This window comes from Perca fluviatilis, chromosome 22 (genome assembly GCF_010015445.1).
Source record: "Perca fluviatilis chromosome 22, GENO_Pfluv_1.0, whole genome shotgun sequence".
Classification (NCBI taxonomy): domain Eukaryota; kingdom Metazoa; phylum Chordata; class Actinopteri; order Perciformes; family Percidae; genus Perca; species Perca fluviatilis.
In genome coordinates, this window is record NC_053133.1 from 4,073,654 (window position 1) to 4,094,317 (window position 20,664).

The following is a 20,664-nucleotide window of genomic DNA, read 5'->3' on the forward strand; positions in this document are numbered from 1 at the left end:
TGCTGTTACAGACGTGAACTAACCACAGACCGTTGTCTCGTTTTGTGGCCTGGCAGGGGTTCCTGTTGGCCTGGTGGCCCGCCAGGCCTGTACAGTTTTAGGGGAAACACAGAGGAGGGTCTGGCTAGTCCACACAGCATTCCTGGATGGGAGAAAAACATGCTCTGGTTTATTGCCATTTTCTTTAAACCAATCACAATCGTCATGGGCAGTGCTAAGCGGCGGATAGAGCAACGGCGCCGCTGCAAAATAGCCTCGGGAAGGAGTATTGTGCAACATTGTGCACGTTCAAAAGTTGTTTCCAATTATAATTTAAATAGCTCACGTTACTGTATTGTGTGAACAGTTAACTACAGTTAATATTGTATGTGGCCTTTTCTTTTGTGGGGGTGCAAATGTTCCACCAAAGAAAAGTTCTTTTCACATATGCAGAGCCACCATACCTGCGTCCAGAGCTTGGCGCCGCCACCGTACCTGTGTCCGGAGCTTGGCGCCGCCCAAGACCATTGTGATTGGTTTAAAGAAATGCAAGCAACCCCTGACGTTTATTCTCCTATCCAGGAATGCTGTGTGGACTAGCCAGACCCTCCTCCCTAGCGCTGTGGTGATAGAGCTGGCAATGCGAGACTAGATGTTAGGTCAGCTGCTGTCCTTTGTAACTCGGTTCCACCTGGTGACTACATTTACATGCACATAATATTCCGGTTTTTGCCATAATTCCGGAAAATACGTTATTCTGACTGAGCTGTTTACATGGCTAATGAAAGAGAATATTCCACTAATATTCTCATTAAATGCAGCCTTTGAGTTATTTTCAAAGTTTTCTACCAGTGGTGGACTTGTTCGACCGTGCGAACACAGCCTCCCTCTTTCATTCCTTTAACCAGCTTCTTCAAAATGTCTGGTTGGATGGTTGGTTTTGTATACAACAACCATAACAACACACAGAGCTGACGGTTAGCCGTAAACTGTGGTAAAAATCCAGATTGAAACGCATTGTCCAAAGAATGCCTCTAAATCCCAAATAATACTGGAATATCCCACATGTCTTAATCAGAAAATGCTAAATTGGGAAAGATGCCTTATTGGGAATATCCAAACGGAGTATGCTGTTTAACATGACCTGGATCAAATTCAGAACATTGTCATGTTCGAAATAATGGAAGTGGAATATTAGTCTGCATGTAAATGTAGTCAATAAATACCCAAACCAGGACTGACCTGATCTCGGCCTGAGCCTCCTCATGTATCCACATTTAAAGGCCAACATGACACTCACCACAGGCCAGTCCTTTATGTCCAGGTAGTTTGTGGAGCAGCTCTGGCTGGGCTGGAGGACAAAGGTCTCAATTGACACTTTAATGCTTTCCTGGGCTGGAGCATCCAGGATCCAGCGGCAGGACGTGTAAGGAGGATAGGCATTGGGGAAGGAAGGTGAGGTCAGGGTCTGGATGGAGGTGGTGGCATTCAGAGTCCCGCCGCAAAACACTGAGGGGGAGCAGGCATATTGAGAGGTTAGGTAAATGCACATAATTTAAAGTATAGCAGCAACACAGACAGTGGAAATCTGGGTGAGAGTAACCTACAGTACATGTAAACTATGACTGGACTCCTGGCCAATGAGGCAGCTCCAGATGGGTTTTTCAACACAGTCAATTTGGGGTAAGTATTGGTTTTAAGTGAGCAAGATGGTGTTGTACAGCTTTAAGCCTTGTTTAGAGTGTAGTAAGAAGAGTGTGGAGTAGGAAGTGTCTTACATGGCACAGCTCTGTAGGTAGCGTTGAAGCCGGATTTCTGTACTACGTTATCAGAGACAAAGTGAATCGTCAGGAAGTTTCCACTGGATGTAAAATGAGCAGGGATGGTGTTTCCACAAAACATCCCAACCAGAGGGAAGTTAGTGTTGTCACCATCATACACCTGATGGGAGATACACACACATTGACAAACACATATGTGAAAAGTAGCAAAAAGCAGCCATTGTTTTCATAGTGTTTTTGCCAATGTAGTTTGTACTACAGTACCGTAGTATTATAAGCATCTCTGAGTTTCTCTGATTATTATACTTAGCATCATGAATTGCAGAAATGCATCAACACAAGCACATTTACGACCTAAGTTGAAATAACGTAATACCAATCAAAATGATCATTAGTTATTAGGGATGTAACGATACACTCAAGTCACGATTTGATACCATTCACGATTTTAAGTTCACGATACAATTTTATGGGGGGGCTTTTTTCCCTTTATTTCATAGTGGATGGACAGGAAAGGAAGGAGAGAGAGAGGGGATGGCACGCAGTAAAGGGTTGCAAGTCGGATTCAAACCTGGGCCTCTGCAAAGGACTCAGTCTACATGGGGCGCACGGTTTACTCAGGGTGAGCCAGAGGCCGCCCCCATAATACTAATAATTCTAACAAATGTTTTAACAGAACAAGCTGGAGAAAAATGACTTTTTCCTTTATTTATATGTATGTATATATAAAACTGTACAAAACAACAGATGTGTCCTCTTATCTAAAGTGACACTGAAACTGATTTTTATCTTAAATAAAAAAAGATAAATAGAGAATGCCTTGTTCATTGTGGGCAAATTTTAGTGACTTATTTAAAATGCAATAAAAATAACAATAACAGCAACTTATTTTATTAGTCATTTGAAACACTAGATTGCAGGAGGGTATTTTACAACAACAATAAATGCAACACAAGCTGGACTTGAACGTACCATTAATTAAGTCCTGTCTCTGTTGTTTACAGTGGCAGTGGCCATGCTGTCTTAAAATGCAGCTAGTGTCTTTAGCTGCAGACTGTTGTACGTCCCGCTGTTGGAATCCTTTCCAGTGGAATACAGCCACACTTTACACCGTTTAGATGTACAATATTAACAATTAAGCTAGCTAATTAATAGTAGGCTTACTTTACCTGCTGTATAATGTTATTTCTTTTAAGATTATTTTTTTTAGCATTTCTGCCTTTATTCATCAGGACAGATATGCAGAGGGAAGAGAGAGGAATACGTGCAGGAAATTGCCAGATTTGAACCCTGGGCCTCTGCGTCGAGGAATAAACCTCTACATCTGGGCGTGCGCGCTACCAACTGAGCTACCCAGGCGCCCCCCTGCTGTGCAATGTTAAGTAACCCTAGGCCAGTTGCAATCTTTCCTGATGCATCATTACACCCCTATTAGTAAGTTATCATTAGTTCACACTAGAAACCTACCGATTAAGCATTATGCAGTCTCTGCTGCCTACAGTTCATTGATGTTGTCACACCATTATCTGATCTTATGATTAGAATTTCTTTTGAATTGTTGCAACAGCATCACACAAAATAGCTATATCTGGTGTCATAGTCAGCTATGATGTTCTAATGACAGATGAGTAATATCTGCCATTAATATTTCGACGGCCGGGGTTCTTTACATTGACGTAGTCATAGCGGCAATTAGGGGAGTTCTCAATGTCGAAAGAAGTGAAGGTCAGGTTGATGGCCTTGTTGACCGGCATCTCAATGGTCCACAGGCAGTCCATCCTGGCCTCGTAGCGCCCATCCAGGTCTGGATCTGGAGAACCAAACATGCCCATGGGCATGGACAGGTAGCCACCACATCCCTGTGCTGGACCTGCAGGCAATTCAACAAACAAACAACCTTCAAAACTAAAACGTAGTAAATGATACATTCATATAATTTACTACATCAAATGCTAAAGTGTTATTGTGTTGATACAAACTTCTTTCCACTGTAATAATAATCTATATTTCATTGTCCAATAGTGATGGCCAAATAAAGCCTCATGAAGCTTTGTGAAACATTTTTATTTTCTGACCCCAATAGATGGCACTCTTGGTTAAAAAAAGGCAAACATAAGCACAAGGAATGGCAATTAAGTGTGCTTACAACCCTTTGTTGAACAGAGAGCGCCTTCTAGTGGGCTCAGAAAATAAATAAAATGGTTCACGAAGCTTCGTCCATCCATTTGTTAAGTATGTTCCAAATAATCTGAAATGTGAAGTGTCTTGTATACAATTCAGATGTGATTTAATACACTTAACCATATACAGTACATGCGTCTCCATGGCCAGATCACACTGATTGCAAACCATTTTGGCTTTCCCGATCTACATGTAAATCAAGGCTCTTAGAATCTCTAGAATGGTGGAGGTGGTACCTACTAGTGACGTCCAACTGAAGCTTCAAGAACCATTGGTTGTATTTGTTGACCCCACTAGATGGCACTCTTGATTTAAAGAAAAAGGCTCAAGGAATTGCAATTCAGCGTTGAACAGAGAGAGCCATCTAGTGGGCTCAGAAAATAAAGAAAATGCTTTATGAAGCTTCATTTGGACATCACTGGCAACTACTATCCATAAATTAACACATGGATAGATCGTATTTAACCACCTCTGGAGGCGATTAGAACAATTGGAATTCAATCTATCTCAAATGGGTCTTGGATGCTTTTTTAGCGGAGCTATCAGACAGGCAACTGGATAGGTCCGCTCCTTCAAAAGAGCAATATCAAATTAAATCATGAATGCCTTAAGGATCGTCCTGCTTGTATATCTGTCTTATAGCAGGGTCCTGTGTCAAAATCTACATGGTACGTCAGTGAGTGCCCACAGCTCATTTTGCAGTTTTAGTTTATTGCATGCTGTTTTGCAGGCATGAGCTGCTAACAAGTGGAAATAGCTACTCCATCCCTAACTGCCATCACAAATTCAGTAACATTGACCTACCGAGTGTCTCACTGTAAGTAGCCCTCCAACCAATCCCATTCACTGAGGCATCTGTCCTGAAGACGATGAACAACTGGTTGGAGGAGGAGCGCAGATCGGGTGGGAGCACTGCACCGCAGAACTGCCCCAGCAAGGGCGCCAAGGTGTCCTGTCCGTCATACACTGCCACATAGTCATATCGACAGGAAGAAGATGCCTCCAGGTGGAAGGTGTTAAACCTAGGGAGAGGATCATTTAAAAAAATTTAAAAACTAGTTCTCTGGAGATTTTAAAGTTCTTTTGCACAAAAAAGCATGATACCCAAGTCCAGCCACCAGTTTGTACTGTGGCCACAAAGAGCCTGTCCAGTACAACCTTGATCCAGCCTAATGCTGTGTCTGCACCACCTGCGTTTCGTGCAAAAGTCAATGCAAAGATGCAAATACCAAACCAATGACCCGATAGCTGCGAACACATGAAATTTGATGAACGTTCTGCATAGTCTGTCTGCCTCTCCTCCCTCTCCATTACTTCCACATTCCACTATAGTGTTAATTTTGTCACCTATTTTTAATTTAGTCTTAGTCTTGCGCCAAACATTTTTGTTAGTCAAGTTTTAGTCGACTAAAAGTCTCGTCATTTTAGTCTAGTTTTAGTCAAAAGAGAACTCAAGGTATCTTAGTCAAGTTTTAGTCGACTAAAGGTCTCGCCATTTCAGTCAAGTTTTAGTCAAAACATTTTAGTCTTTTTTTTAAATAAATTATTTCTGATAACAATTTCAGTCAAATAGTTATAAAAATAAATAAATTATATAAAGTTATATAAATATTGAGCCTCTTCCTTATTTCACCAGTAAGCGACAAAAACAACCACTGCATTGGAAAAGGACATTTTACAATAAAATAAATGCAGCACGAAACTGGCGAGGCGTATTTCAAGTGAACGCAACATATGTGTTGTTTTTCAGACAACGGCAGCTGCAGACTGTCGTACGTCTCGTGTTGGAATCCTACACAGTGAAATAGAGACAAACCTTTACACCGTTTAGCTGTCAGCATTGTAACCCTTTTATATATGTCAATGATTGTAACCGTGTTTACTCCAACTGCTAGCTAACGGTATGCTAACGTTACCTGCTGCCAAGTGTAGTGTTAACTAGCGCCCCATGCAGCGATGTTTCGGTTGACTAACGTCCGATTAGGAGCATCAGAGAGAAGCGCAGGCTATTCGGTCCGGTAGATAACGGTCGTTAGGGCACCTGTCGGTGCCGTAGCACCGGGTCTCAGTAACAGCTGAATATTCTATCTCATGATGAAAAAGTAGAGACGATTGTAAACGAAAATTAAGAGAGATTTTATCTTAGTTTTTATTTTATGCAAAACATTTTAGTCTCGTCTTTTTTCGTCAACAATAATGCATGTTAATTTAGTCTTAGTCAGCGTTTTTGGACATTGGCGCAGTCTCGTCATCGTCTCGTCTTAGGGCGTTTTCACACATGAAAGTCCGAACCAAGGTCCGTACCAAGGTTCATGTTTTTGTTACATTGTATACATTTGATCCGGTAAGTCTTGGTTTCACACTGCAGTTTTGCAAGCGCACTACAGATCTATACGTGACAAAACTACGTCCTGCCGTCATCACATACGTGAGCTGCGTCTCCAGATACTTAGAACTGATTGGTTTGTTGACGGCTTCCCCGTCCTTCGTATCCTCTCTCTGGGTCCGAAGTTTCGGCTATTGAACTGACCGCTGCTCTCCCCTACTGCCGCGGCTCTTTTTTGTTTTGTTGTGATGTAGAGAAGCAAGACACGGGAACTTTCTTTCTGGAGCATTTATTCAGAGACAAACTGAAACCTACACTGTACATTTACTACCACTTAACAAATAAACTGCTGATGTATTCTCTGCTCTGATAGCCGACAGCTGTCTGCTCTGGAGCCGCATTTACCTCTCTCTCTCTCTCTCTCTCTCACTCTCTCTCTCTCTCTCTCTCTCTCTCTCTCTCTCTCTCTCTCTCTCTCTATCTATATATTTATATATAAATAAAAATAAAAATAAAAAAAAAAAAAAAAAAAAAAAAAACTTTAAAGCGAGCTTCCCGGTCTTGTAACACGAGGAGAGCCTGCCAGAGCTTCCTGTATTTGGTCCGAAAGTCCGAACCATCCAAAAAATGCTTTCACACTATCAACGAACCGGACCATGGTTCAGTTTGGTCCGGACCGAGACCACCTCTTTTTGTCGGACCAAAATTTGGTCTTTTGATCCGGACCGTGGGAGGTTTCACACCTTTAATTTTGGTTCGGATCAAACTAAAAAGTCCGAAAGTCCGGACCAAACGAGGTATGTGTGAAAACGCCCTTAGTCATGGAAAAAAAGGTCGTTGACGAACATATTTAGTCTCGTCTCGTCTATTAACACTATTCCACTACCTCCTATAACAATAGTTATGTACTGACTGTCCACTGGCCCAATGTTTACTGCTTACACTGTTTACTGGCTATTTTAGCCCATATTCACAACCCCTCCCTTTAGCCTTTATCCTTGCACTATTGGACTTATTTGTACTACCACCATGACACACTCTCATAGAGCACCTTACCACAGAGCACTTTATGCACAATATAATTGCCCTGTCACTGCAAGCGTCTCATGCTTATACATCCCTTAGTACATTCATGTGGATTTTTTAGTTTATTTAGTATCTTTTCTTTTACTGTCCATATTATTCATGTGTTTATGTTGTAAGTTGTATCTTTTGGTTCAAAAAAGAAAACAATTGTTAATCACAAAAAAAGTAGGTATGTCTAAAAATACACTTTCAGTCCTTTACTCCAAGTAATGCAGTTGGTGCACTCAGCGCAGTCTTACTTGAGATCAATGACTCGGTCTGCACGGACCATGATATGGTAGGTACAGTTGATGTTGTGGTGGTAGTTGGTCATGGAGAGCGCTGGACTGCTCACTGTACCTGCAGTGCTGTTGAAGAAACCACCACACGCTGCACACACACACACACACACACACACACACACACACACACACACACACACACACACACACACACACACACACACACAGTCATGTTTCCATGACTTTAGAGGAAATTACATTGACTTACATTCATTTCCTAGACACTGACCCTAACCATAACCGCTACTTGCCTAATTCTAACGCCCTTGCCTTACCTCAAACTAAATCTTCCCCTTAAAATGTAATGATTTACGTTATGGGGACTTACATTTTGTCCCCAAAAGGAAGGCGAGTCCCCACAATGTAACTGGGTTAACAGGTTTATGTCCTCAAAACATAAGTAATACACACACTGTACCCCTAACTTTGTTACTGTGACTTGTTTTGGATAAATACTGCATAGCATTGCATAGTGCAATGGTTTACCCATGACCTGAACCTCACTATAAGTCATGGCAGTGACCCTCCTGTAGGGTCATACCCGGGACTAACCGCAGTTGTAAAATTCTGTGAACCAATTCAACTTTAACAACATACATTTGACTGATAACTTTGTCCGAAGTCCTTACATTCTCACCTTGTTTTTGTTCACTACAACTGCCAATGGCTTTATTTCCTTATTACAATATAGAAAATATTTCTCCTCTTCATTACTTACGAATGGCACTGTATTCTGCCATGAAGCCACGGTCCTCGATCACGGAGTCAGAGTAGAAGTGGAGTAACATGGGGCCAAAGCTGAAGAAGGGCCCTGGGATACTGGTACCACACACAGTAGCGATTGCAGAGCCACTACTAGCCAGGCTGTAGATCTTCAGCCCATCATACAGACAGGTGGAGTGTGCTAGACAACAGAAAAACAGACCGTATACTCAACACATAACTAGCAGTTTATCAAACAACAAATAGTACAAAACATTAAATTCCAAATGTTCCAAAAGGGAGATGAGACTTCTGCAGATGATTTGTTGTCCGTATGCTACACTTGCCTTCTACTTGGAAGACCTTAAAGGTGAGGACGACCACAGTCTGTTGTCCAGCGTCTATGGTGTAGTTGCAGTTGGAGTAGTCAGGGTAGTCGGCTGGATAATTTGGAGAAACCACACGGCCGCTGGGAGATGAGAAGTTTGCACCGCACCCTGATGAACAGAAGACATCACGCTTGCTTTGCACTTTGTTGGGACTGGCCACATCATACCTCACTGCAACACCGAAGTACCCACCATTGTTTTTATCACTCTCTCCGAATTTTTTGTCACTTTTTACGACATTTTGGTAAATTTTTTTCCAATGTTTTTGGCCCTTTTGCCAAAGTTTTTGGGTGCTGTTTTCTATGATGGCTGAGGAAAAATTTTCCTGACTTTTTTAGGGCTTTATATCGACCAAACTGTAAGTGAGAAGACTATATGATACATGCAGTGGCGACATTAAAGTAAATGTAAAGTTTTTATATAGCGCCTTTCTAGTCTTAACAACTACTCAAAGCGCTTTAACATAGTACAGGAACCATTCACCATTCATACACTGGTGGCCGAGGCTGCCGTACAAGGTGCCACCTGCTCATCAGATAAACATTCACACACATTTACACTCCGATGGCGCAGCATCAGGGGCAACTCGGGGTTCAGTGTCTTGCCCAAGGGCACTTCCGCATGGAACTGCAGGGCCAGGGATCAAACCACCAACCTTCCGATTGGCAGGTAACCTCTCTACCACTTAGCCACAGCCGCCGGCTGGTTTATTGCTAAGGGTCAAAATTAAAGGCTCTATTAATATTGTAATAACAATAACTTGAAACAATAACTTAATTCAATGACATAAAAAACCAACAGATGGGAAAATGGTATTTTACAAGAACATTGAATGTGCCACAGGGCTTATGCTACAAGTTTCAGTGAACGCACCGCCTGTGTTGTTTTTCCGACAGCGGCAGCTGCACTGTTGGAATCCGCTACAGTGAAATACAGTCACACTTTACACCGTTTAACGTTAAGCTGTCAGCATTTTAACGGTGTTTAATCCAGCTGCTAGCTAATGTTAGACTAACATTACCTGCTGGCAAGTGTCATGTTAACAAGCTTCACATGCAGTGATGCTTCTGTTGCCTCTAATGTCCGTTTCGGCGCAGTACAGACATTTAAGTAGCACCGAAATGAGGCACCAAAATCCGCGTTGCTATTCTGTCTGGTAGATACCGGTCTTTTAGACACCGTTGACATAAGAGCACCGGGTTTCGGTACCCAACCCGACTGCCTGGTTCTTACTGGTGCTGAAGGAGGCTGAGAAACCTCTGCCAGTGGCTCCAGTGCCCTGGAACCGGCTTGTGATGATGTTATATGGAGCAATGACGGGGCCCGGCGCCACCGAGCCACAGCCTGTTGACAGCAGAGCCTGGGTATTTTGGGTCTGACCTGACCACACCTGCAGGAAAATACATACTGATTCAGAAATGGTTGTCAAATGGAACATTGCTTTAAAGATACTGTACACATATGTACACTCAGATTCACTTTTGCACATTTCCATTTTCAAAATACAGTTAGAGGCAACTGTCTGAATTTTTAGGAACTTTTTTTAGAATCTGTGAAAGAAATCCTGTTCTTCTGCCTCCCCCTAGTGCTCCTTATGGCACTAGGTTTCCCAGCGCCCAAAAGGAAAACAAACAATCAGAGCCGAGGAGTCTTTAACGCAGGGTCAATGACTGCTTGTGAACTATGATCAAACTGTCAATCTAGGCAGCGCTGATCAAGTATGAATCAAGATTATGTTACTGCATTGCCTATTTCTTACCTCAAGCACTGTTCACTGGCCGGAACAAACTCTGATTTTATAGCAACACTTTTTTTTCCCCCAAGTCCTAGCCATTGATTCTATCGGTTATGATAACCTTGATGCACTCGCCAAAAGTAATTGCAGGATCCCCGGAAGTGGAGCAACGTGGATATAGACTAGTTTCTTTATAAAGCAGCTGGTGTGACCATCATAAAGAAACTGCAGTGTGTATTCCCTTACTAGTGCCTGAACTAACACATCATTTGAACATGTTTCTGCCTTGGGTCAGTGCTGGCACCTTGATGTAGCTGCTCTGGCAGGTCCCAGTGCTGTCTGGAATCTGGAAATCGCTGTTGAAGCTCATCTCCAGGTGGCTCCCCTCATGGGCAATGATACGCCAGGAACATTCCACATTGGCTGGGAAATTCTGGGGATAGTTTGGAGACTTGATTGTTCCTGTATCAGCATGGATCACCCCTCCACAGCCTGGACAGAGAAAACAAATTCACAGTAATTTATACATGATCATACAAATATTATGACCAAAAGATAGAGAAGACTGATACAGTTGGATTGACAGAGCTTTCTTTCACAGGGTTGCTGGTCGTTCTCACCCTGAGTGATTGATAATATCCTGGCTAGTTTGGATGGGCCTACGTCTACTTTGGAACTGCAGGGATTTCCAGAACGTAATGCTATCATCAACATGGGATCATCACATTACTTTATCATGGCGGAAACGGGCTGTGTTGAAGGAATAGCTACTACTACTCCAATGACCCATAGGTTCTAGGGTTGTTCCAAACTTCATGTGATGATTACATTCTATAAAAAAAGCTATGTTTCGATGGATATGTGTACATCATTGTATGTAATTCTATCAGCTAATCAGTTCAGTACAGAACATCTACAACACATTTTTTTTCAGCAAGTGTAAAGCATAGAATGGCAGGTCTCCACTTCCTCCCACTGTACCAAAGTGAAGCCAAAATGTCCCGGATACGGACTCTGTTCTCTAGGCGGGGGGACGGAGATAATTTTGCTTCACTTATACAGTCTACGCATCAACCCACCTGAGGAATCAGTAGACCAGGAGGCCACAAAGCCTCCTCCGGACACACTATGGTCCGCCAGGAAGACTACAGCGAGCTTGTTGGATCCTGACTGGATGGTTCCTGGGGAGGTGGTCCCGCAGTACTGGCCAATAACAGGGGAGCCAGGGGAGCCTCCATTGAAGATGGTGACAGAGTCCCAGCCACATTGAGGGTGGGGCTCCAGGTGGAAGTAGCTGAAGGTTAGCTGCAGTAAGACAGGGGATTGGAAACCAACGAATTTATTAACAACGTAGGTGGCTACTGAGCAGTAGGTCCTCAGGTTTAACAAAGTGTGATCTCTGCCTCAGCACACTGATTCTTACGTATTTCACTGGAGTTGATCAATGCCGATCCAGCTGAAGGTAATACTGGGAGGTCAACAGTGGTCATGTACAGTATAGCAGTGGTTCCCAAACTTTTTCATGTCAAGGACCGCTAAACTGACCCAAATTAAATCACGGACTCCCATTTAATAAGATTTTGTCCCAAAAAAGAAAGGAAAAAGTCCTAATATTCTAAGAAAAAAGCACGTAATATATTTTATGTCAACTCCCTCCATTCTTTGAGTTCAGTCAAGTCACCAGGCCATGGTGCCGACTCACCGTAATAGTGTGGCCCACTGGGGCCTCGAGCAGCCAAGCACAGCGACTGGGGCTGGGGTAGATGTTGGGGTAGCTAGGACTGGATAATGCCCCTGCATCACCTGTCTGCCAGCCTCCACACTCTGCAGAGAGAGAATGATCCATATAAGGACTTCGCTGCTAACAATATGACAGATGGATTAGACACAGCTAATGCCATATTTAAGTCTACCCTCTGTCTGTCTTACCAGAGAACAAGTACTTGGCCTTGAAGCCCAGGTCTCCCTGGGAGGTGTCTGTCTTGAAATGGACCCAGAGCTCTGGGGTGAAGACCACAATGGGAAGGCTGGGGGTGGTCTGCCCACAAAACTTGGCCAACAGCTCCCCATCATTGTCACCTAAGGGAGGAGGTGGAAAGTTCAATAAAAGCCAAAAATGAATACAGATATAATCCATCAATCCATCAATCCATCAATCCATCTATTCATCTATCCATGCATCCATCCATCCATTATCCATCTATCCATCCATTCATATATCCAGGCACTCAACTTAAAAGTACACCAACGCATGTTGGCCGACATGCTTTGGTGTACTTTTAAATGTCTTGCCAAATGAATTAGAGGCCTTTTATTTTTTTGTAACCAACCTTGAGTGCCTGGATGTGGCTTTATTTATGACTTTTCCTCCTATCAGTAAACAAACGGCCAACTTCAGATATTAAAGCTTAAATAGAAGTGGGATTTGGAAAAAGTCTGACTTAAAGTCTCTGAGCCTGTCACCCGTATCCCCAGTTTAGGTTTTCATACAGTGATTTCCAAGAGGGTGGAGATTGATTAACTCAACTGTCCATTCAAAACACCAACATTGCATACGCTCCAATATTATACACTACTTCTGAAACACTAGAAGGACTGAAATGAAATGTATGTGTCTCTGAGCTGCACTCACCTAAGCGGAACTGGAGGTAGTCTGCATCACAGGTCTGGTGGTTCTCCAGGTGCAGGTCCTCTATCAGTACCACGATAGAGGAGTTGACGTGCTGTGGGTTCTGGATCAGCCACTCACAGTTGAGGTTGTTGCTGTAGTTGGACACCAGGTAGCCAGGGGACGTGAAGTTCCCGCCCGCTGGGTTGTTCAGGACTCCACCACACTCTGAGGAAAGGCAACATAGAAATGTAGGAGCACAATAAGAGATAAATGACAATTAGGGTAAATATTGCAAACAGTATAACACAATACAATTCAACAGTAGCACAAACTGCATCCTGCATAACTACCATAAAGTTGAATCAACACTTTTCTTTTAAAGTTTCAACAAAAACTGAACATTTATGAAGGATGTATTGCAGGCTGTTGTATTAGACTGTCTTAGGTAAGATAAGAAAAGATAAGAGACTTTATTGATCCCACACTGGGGAATATCCCTTCTTACAGCGTTAAATAATCAATCCAAGCTATCTCACATGGATACACATAAAGGCAAGCATGTTTGCTTTTCAATGGCCACTGAGATAAAAGAAGCCCTGGCACGCCTTGTTCTTGTTATGGATAGGCCTGTAACGATTATTACATAATTGTTCATTTTTTCACATAATCGCAGTGTATATTAGATAAGGTCTTAATGTGTGATTTTGTTTAGATATGCCAAATCGTTGATTTTGTTTAGGTATGACAAAATTTATATAAGTGTTTATTGGTTGGACTAAATACTTTTATTTCAATTGTCAACTTCACTTGACCCTAAACACGTTCATAGCAACAAAAATGACATGGGGGGGATACAGTTAGAAAAAATATGATTATGATAATAAAGAGGTGTTGTTTACTTCATAGGCTGTGTGTTTGTGTTATCACATTATCATTGTTATTATATTATGTTATTACAAAAGATATATCTAATCCTGGATTCATTCAAAACTTTAATTCGCATTTATTTCTGAGACAATTAATTGTACAGCAACATTTGGAACTGTTACAGCTCTAGTTATGGATTGAGGTACGGATGAACTGCATGTTCACTGTTACAAAACGTGTTTTGATTATTCTAAATATGTGGTACTGTAGCTAGTGATTCAGTTTGAGTTTTGGTCGCAGGCAGTATCTAACCTGCTGGCTCCTCAGAGGAGTAGGAAGCCGTGAAGCCACCGTTGGACACAGAGGCATCAGAGTGGAAGACGATGGTCATGGTGTTGCCGGAGGAGCGCACCTGCGTGCCTGCCGGGACTGTACCGCAGAATTTCTGCAGGCGCGGCGCATCGGCCGCCAACCCGTTCAGTATCTACAACACATAGAGGTTATCGTGTAGACGTCAGTGTGGGGTACTGGGTCTCTAGGACCAGGTCTTCCTGGAGTTATGCTGTAAATGTAGGTGTGAGTGTTCTGAGTGTGGGTGTACACTGCACAGAACATTAAGACGTAGTTATAGGTTTAACAGGGATTCCAACAGTCACAATAAAGTAAGACACTTTGAAATATACAATTACTAGTGATTGGGCTCAGAAAATAAATAAAATGCTTCACTAAACTTCATGAGGCTTGACTTAGCCATCACTCGCAATGACGGTAATGCAGTTTCAATTTACAATTCCATTTAAAACATCAGCAGTTCATTAATTATGGAGATTAGGCCTTGTATTATTGACTTATCTCAAACAATGGCTTAAAATATCAGCATATTATAATATATTACATATCTGTATATTACCCCTTTAAAACATTTTTCCAGTTAAACTGAAAGGTGACTAACCACATTAATAGTGTGGGTTTTAAGATATTGTTTTTATTCCCTTGAGATATCTGCTGCTGATTCCTCTGTCACCACTAGAGGATGGATACCCGACCCGAGCCCGGCGGGGCTTATTTAGAAATGATGTTCGGGTTCGGGTCAGGCTCGGTCACATCAGCGCGATGTGATTGGGCCTCTTGTGCGCCCCTGTGTTAACGTGCGCTTGTTGCCCCGTGTGCGCTGATGCGCTCATCTGTTGACATTTCCGAATGCCTTCCTACAGTTGCTTAAAGGGGTGATAGAATGCAAAACCGATTTTACCCTGTCATAGTTGAATAACGACAGTTCAGTGGGTAAAAAGGACATACATAGAAGCTCAAAATCCCATTGACACCCCTTTACTATGAAAATCTCATATTTTGAAACTGCCGCTGAAAACGGGCGAATCTCAACAAAGCTGAGTTGCTTGCGTAAGCATCTCAAAATCCGGAACCTTAAGAGAACAGTCACGCCCCAACATTTACATAAACAACTGACCTGACATCAGGTAGTCTTCTGAATCTAGCTAGGTCACGCAGATCTCTGCTATTCCATTACAAAATTCACTTCTGAAACTTTTTTATGCGAGAAATCAACGGCTGGCAGCCATACCCGCGCAGAGTCACCGGTAACACCGCTAATGGACCACTAAACGCCGCGGCTCTGACAGAGCTCCAGGGCCTGCAGCTCCCCTCTTCCTGCTAGCTAAATGCCCGGTATGTGTGAGTGAGAGCGCGGTCAGCGAGCTTGTTACACCAGCAATCTGTTACCACAGGTTCCAGTTACTCTTTTAAATGTGTGTAATTATAATGTGTTGAGTTATTTAAACAAACGATTGGGGAAATAAACGCCGCTTGTCCGCGAGTCTCATTGATAGCGCCTGCGGCTGGATCTAGCTCTATCAATGAGAGCTAGCTAGCCTCCTCTTAGAATTCCTCTGGAATTCACAAATATTCATTAACTTGAAATCGGACACCGTTGTTAGCTTTATAAGACCTTTAGTTAGATGTTGTGTAAGTGGCGTGACGAAATTCAAACTGTAATATAATCGAATTAAGGCAAAAAGGAAGCTAACTATCCGTGGTTTGTAGCTACACATAGCTAGGATTGAAGGGACAGTCGCCGCTAACGAAACACTTTGTCTTCACAAATATTCATTAACTTGAAATCGGACACCGTTGTTAGTTTTATAAGACGTTGTTAGTTAGATTTTGTATAAGTGGCGTGACATGTGTGTAACATGAGGTAACAGATTGCTGGTGTAACAAGCTCGCTGACGGAGCTCTCACTCTCACACAACGGGCCATTTAGCTAGCAGGAAGAGGGGAGCTGAAGGCCCTGGAGCTCTGTCAGGGCAGCGGTGTTGGTAGTCCCTGCTGTGGGCTGCCGTGACGGAGCTCCAAGCACTCATAGCAGGCCGGGGTCTGTGAAGGAAGGCAGGCTGGGCGGCGAGGCAGCACCGGCGGGCGGCGAGGCAGCACCAGCGGCTAAACTCCGACACACAGTCTTACCAAATTTGCAATTAGCCATCAATTTTCGTAAAACGGCCCATATTTGAGCTTTATATAGTTTATTTCTCGCTTAAAAAAGTATCAGAAGTGAATTTAATAACGAAATAGCCCGATAAACAATGTATAACTTTGCAATGAGACCTGCTGTCGAGTCTCCCATGTGTTTCTATGTAGTTTGCTCAAACCAATCAGCGCGTAGCTCATTCTGAATATTCATCAGCATACCATATTTGGAAGAAAAGCTCTTGTTCCAAATAGAGCCATATTCACAGGGTAGTTAAGGGCCTAATAAAACATCATTCGGGCAATTTTCAGCCCAACCAATGTTGCATACCCCATTAGGAGACCTTAAGGAACAGTGTAAAATACCCTATATAATCATTCTATCACCCCTTTAATAAAAGCGGGTTTTCCACACAAACAAACGTACATGTGTCATTAGTATGAGGAAAAAATGAGATGTTAACTGTGTTGGGCTCGGGTCGGGCTCGGACATAAATATCTTAATGCGTGTCGGGCTCGGGTCGGGTTCGGTTACGGCTCTGTCGGACGCGGGATGGGCTCGGACAGAAAAATGCGGCCCGATCCGCACTCTAGTCACCACACATCTGAAGTGAAGGAATTCATTTGTGGTGTGATAAGCATAAATAATCAATAAATGACTAGGGGTGGGAAAAGAAATCGAAAATCTGTCATGTATGTATTGTGATTTTGTTTGCAATTACGATTGTTTTCCCTAGAATCGATATTTTATAATTTATTCATTTTTTACCAACAATTCACCTAAATATTTTCCGTTTCTACGGTACCGCCGACGGCGACTAAGTAATATACACGTTTCCAGCAAAACAGAGTGAAAGCAGAAAATGCAGAACATCCATGTTGTGTACTCCTTTACAAATGAAATAAATGTCCGACTGACTGACTGACAGGTGATGTGCATTCTTCTTTGAAAACGTTTTTAAACACGTCTCATGATATATTGTCTCTAGAAGTGTTTTATTCAACTTTGGTTTTTGTCAAAGAAGGAAAAGAAAATCCCAATATGCTACACTATCACATCCCAATACTTCTAGAATCCCAATAAATGAGAATCCCAATACAAAAACCAATCGGAACCCACGTATCGTGAAAGAATCGAAATAATCGGACAAAGACATAACGTCCCAGCTCTAGTAATTCATTACTACTACAAATTAAACTCCTGTGGTGAGCGACTAGGCGAGCTCACCTGGGAAAAGAAAAGTGATGAAACGTCAGGAAATATTGGCAGAGAAGGACTCACCTCAACGTAGTCATATGCACAGGAAGTCCCCGAATCCTCCAGCCGCAGGTCATCGATACTGAGCGTGACCCGGCGGCCAGGTGTCACCACCAGCTCCCAGCGACACACCCGGCTGTGGGGGTACAAGTTGGGGTAATTGGGGGAGGAGATAGTCCCTGAGGGAGCATTCAGCTCTCCTCCGCAGACTGAGAGGAAAAGTAAAACAAAGAGATTTTCAACATGATTAGTCACATTTTGTGAATGAATACATTCATGTATCTCTCTGAGCGTAAAGCAAAATAAACTCAATATTTATGTATTTTTATAATTATTTTTTATTCATTTTAGGCTTTTATTGGATAGGAAAGAGGGAAGGAGGGGAGAACGACATGCAGCAAAGGGCCGTGGCTCGGAATTGAACCTCTTATTTTATGTTTGAAGAATTTATTTTTCAGTTTGATGTGGGATTTGTTTTTAAAATCTAAATACAATTTTGTATTATATTATTTTGTTATTTAAGATTTGTTGTGGTGTAGTGTGTTGCACCTTTGACAAGAGGACACAACTGTTGTTTTGCACAGTTCTTATAAATAAAGGAATATTTTTTGCCTGCCACTGAGGTTAAAACTCAAAGTCATGAATCATGTCGAATTGTGAGTTGACTGTATCGTTACATCCCTACACATTAAATGTTTATTTATCAAAGAATGTGAATATTACGGCCAACACATTTTTTAAATACAAATACCAAAGGAACATCTCTATTTGTATATTAGCATCGGTATCGGCTCTGATACTGCCTAAAACACTGGTATCGGTATCGGGAAGTACTGGAGTTTATGCACCGATCCAATACCATGTAATAAAGAGTAAAAGAAAGTTCTGTGGCATTCGTTGTTTGTGTTTGTTCATGTTTCACAAAGAGTTGAACCTGAGCCAGACCGATAACAAAGATAGAAATCATATCACATCCATACAAGGATAGTAGTATACAGTTGTTAAAACATAAAAAATATGACACACTGGTATCGGATCGGTACTCGGTATCGGCCGATACCCAAGTTCAGGTATCGGAATCGGTATCGGGCCATCTCTAGGAACAAACCACCAGAGAGAAATAGTACTGAGTCTCTGACTTCATCAGCTCTCCGTTACCATCATCAAAAGTACACTGCATGCAGGGTTCAAAATAGCACCATCTACTAACCAAATGCTGGTAGATCGATTTGCTTCATTCACCAGCCAAAAAAACCAATTGTAATCTATTGAGTGTCTGGTAAAATTTGAACATTCACTAGTAGAGGTGTGACGAGATCTCGTCCCACGAGACTTCTCGTCGAGGTAAAAATTGTCTCGCGATATCGGTCCCAAGTGCAGAGCAGCAGCCAGTAGACGGAGTCTGACATGGTTGGTCTTATAATACTGTACATCTGGTTTTGAAGCTGAGTCTGGCTTGGACCTTTAAACTAGCACAGAAGATCCTCCGTTGTTCTCCAAAGTTGACCCTGAGTTCACTTTTGCAGAGCGGTAGCAGAGTTGCAGTTGTAAAAATCAGCATGTAAAACCCAGCGTTAGAACGTTAGAGGGTACGGCCTCGATCTCTCTCTCTCTCTCTCTCTATCTCTCTCTCTCTCTCTCTCTTATTTGCGCCCCGAAACACACACACACACACACACCACAGACTGCAGCGTGCAGTTCAGCGTGGCGCTGACTCGTGCAGATCGCTCTCATTCTCTGAATTTTTGTTAAGTGAGTCGAAAGCAGAAAGAAAAACTTTACTGTTAACGATATCAGATATATAAGAGCAGCCTACTTCCTTGCTGCAATGAAACGCTTGGTTACCTTGGTTCTCTGAGTAAAGACTATTTTTCAAGTCATATTTCTTAATTGAAGTTTTTTTTTAAATAGCGTTAGATAGTTAGATAGAGTCTCGTCTCGTAAACCCAATCTCGTGTCTCGTCCCGTGATCGGAGTGTCCATCACACCCCTATTCACTAGCCATTTGGCTGGTGGACAAAAAAGTTAATTTTGAACCCTGACTGCACGTGTAAATATCATGTTGATGCAACGTAGGTTGTGATTGTGCAACAAAACAATCCTTTTATAATAATCTCTTGAAAAACGATTGTACCTTCAACGCTGGCTTCAAACGTCAGACTGAAGCCGGGCGCGTTGGCGCTGGTGTCGCTGACAAACCTGACGTAGGCGAAGCTGTCAGACGTGTCCACGGAAGCCGGAAGGTGACTGCCACAGTGTCGGCCGAGGAGGCGCCCTACAAAACACAGAACAACTCAGGAAATGCATCTGACAGTGGGGACTTTCATCTTTGCATCGCGTCACGGCTTTTGTCTCTGCAGTCCCTTCTTCTATTCATTTATTGCCTTTTCATTTCATTCACATAAAGAAATTTTAACTTATGCTGTGAAATAAACACTATGACCAGCGACAATGTGAGTGCTACTTCAAAAGCATTGAAGTAAATGTAATAGACATCAAAGAAAAGCCCAAGGCACTCGTCTTCAGCAAAAAAGTTAAATGCCTTGTATTCATTTAAGATTCTTTTTTTGGGGCTTTTCTGCCTTTATTTGATAGGACGGCTAGGTGAGAAAGAGGGGGAAGATATGCCTCTCAGTATATGTGCGCCTGCTCTACCCACTGAACAAACCCTGCCACAAATTAATTTAAGTTTGAAACCAACTTCAATGCGTTCTTGAGGGCTGGACGCCGAAACGCGTTGAAGTTGGTTTTCAACTTATTCTGTTGAGAATGTGCCAGATGAATTAATGGTAATTTAAATGTGTCCTTGATGTCTATTGGATTTATTTTGTTCACTAACACTACTTAGAAGCTCTCCAGTTCTTCCGTTCTACATTGCTAGATGTGCTCGGCTGAATGGGGAATGTTTTTTTTTAGATCGTGTTTATTCGCCACAAACAGACAATGCACTAGTTACACTGACGGAAGCAAGCTAGCAACACACA

General features: G+C 42.4%; 1 protein-coding gene across 1 annotated transcript in view; it reads right to left on the reverse strand.

Annotated features, from left to right (window-relative positions):
* cubn (cubilin (intrinsic factor-cobalamin receptor)) overlaps nt 1–20,664 on the reverse strand; it is a 93,762-nt gene that overhangs the window by 6,860 nt on the left and 66,238 nt on the right. Inside the window, exons 47-62 of the mRNA XM_039789731.1 lie at nt 19,815–19,955; nt 17,705–17,889; nt 14,251–14,422; nt 13,093–13,296; nt 12,390–12,539; nt 12,163–12,284; nt 11,540–11,765; nt 10,765–10,952; nt 9,959–10,115; nt 8,684–8,833; nt 8,353–8,538; nt 7,593–7,722; nt 4,746–4,963; nt 3,431–3,630; nt 1,758–1,920; nt 1,280–1,488 (exon numbers count right to left, since the gene is read on the reverse strand). Of these exons, the coding sequence (XP_039645665.1) occupies nt 1,280–1,488; nt 1,758–1,920; nt 3,431–3,630; nt 4,746–4,963; nt 7,593–7,722; nt 8,353–8,538; nt 8,684–8,833; nt 9,959–10,115; nt 10,765–10,952; nt 11,540–11,765; nt 12,163–12,284; nt 12,390–12,539; nt 13,093–13,296; nt 14,251–14,422; nt 17,705–17,889; nt 19,815–19,955 (2,801 nt within the window). The remainder of the gene's footprint in view (nt 1–1,279; nt 1,489–1,757; nt 1,921–3,430; nt 3,631–4,745; nt 4,964–7,592; nt 7,723–8,352; nt 8,539–8,683; nt 8,834–9,958; nt 10,116–10,764; nt 10,953–11,539; nt 11,766–12,162; nt 12,285–12,389; nt 12,540–13,092; nt 13,297–14,250; nt 14,423–17,704; nt 17,890–19,814; nt 19,956–20,664) is intronic.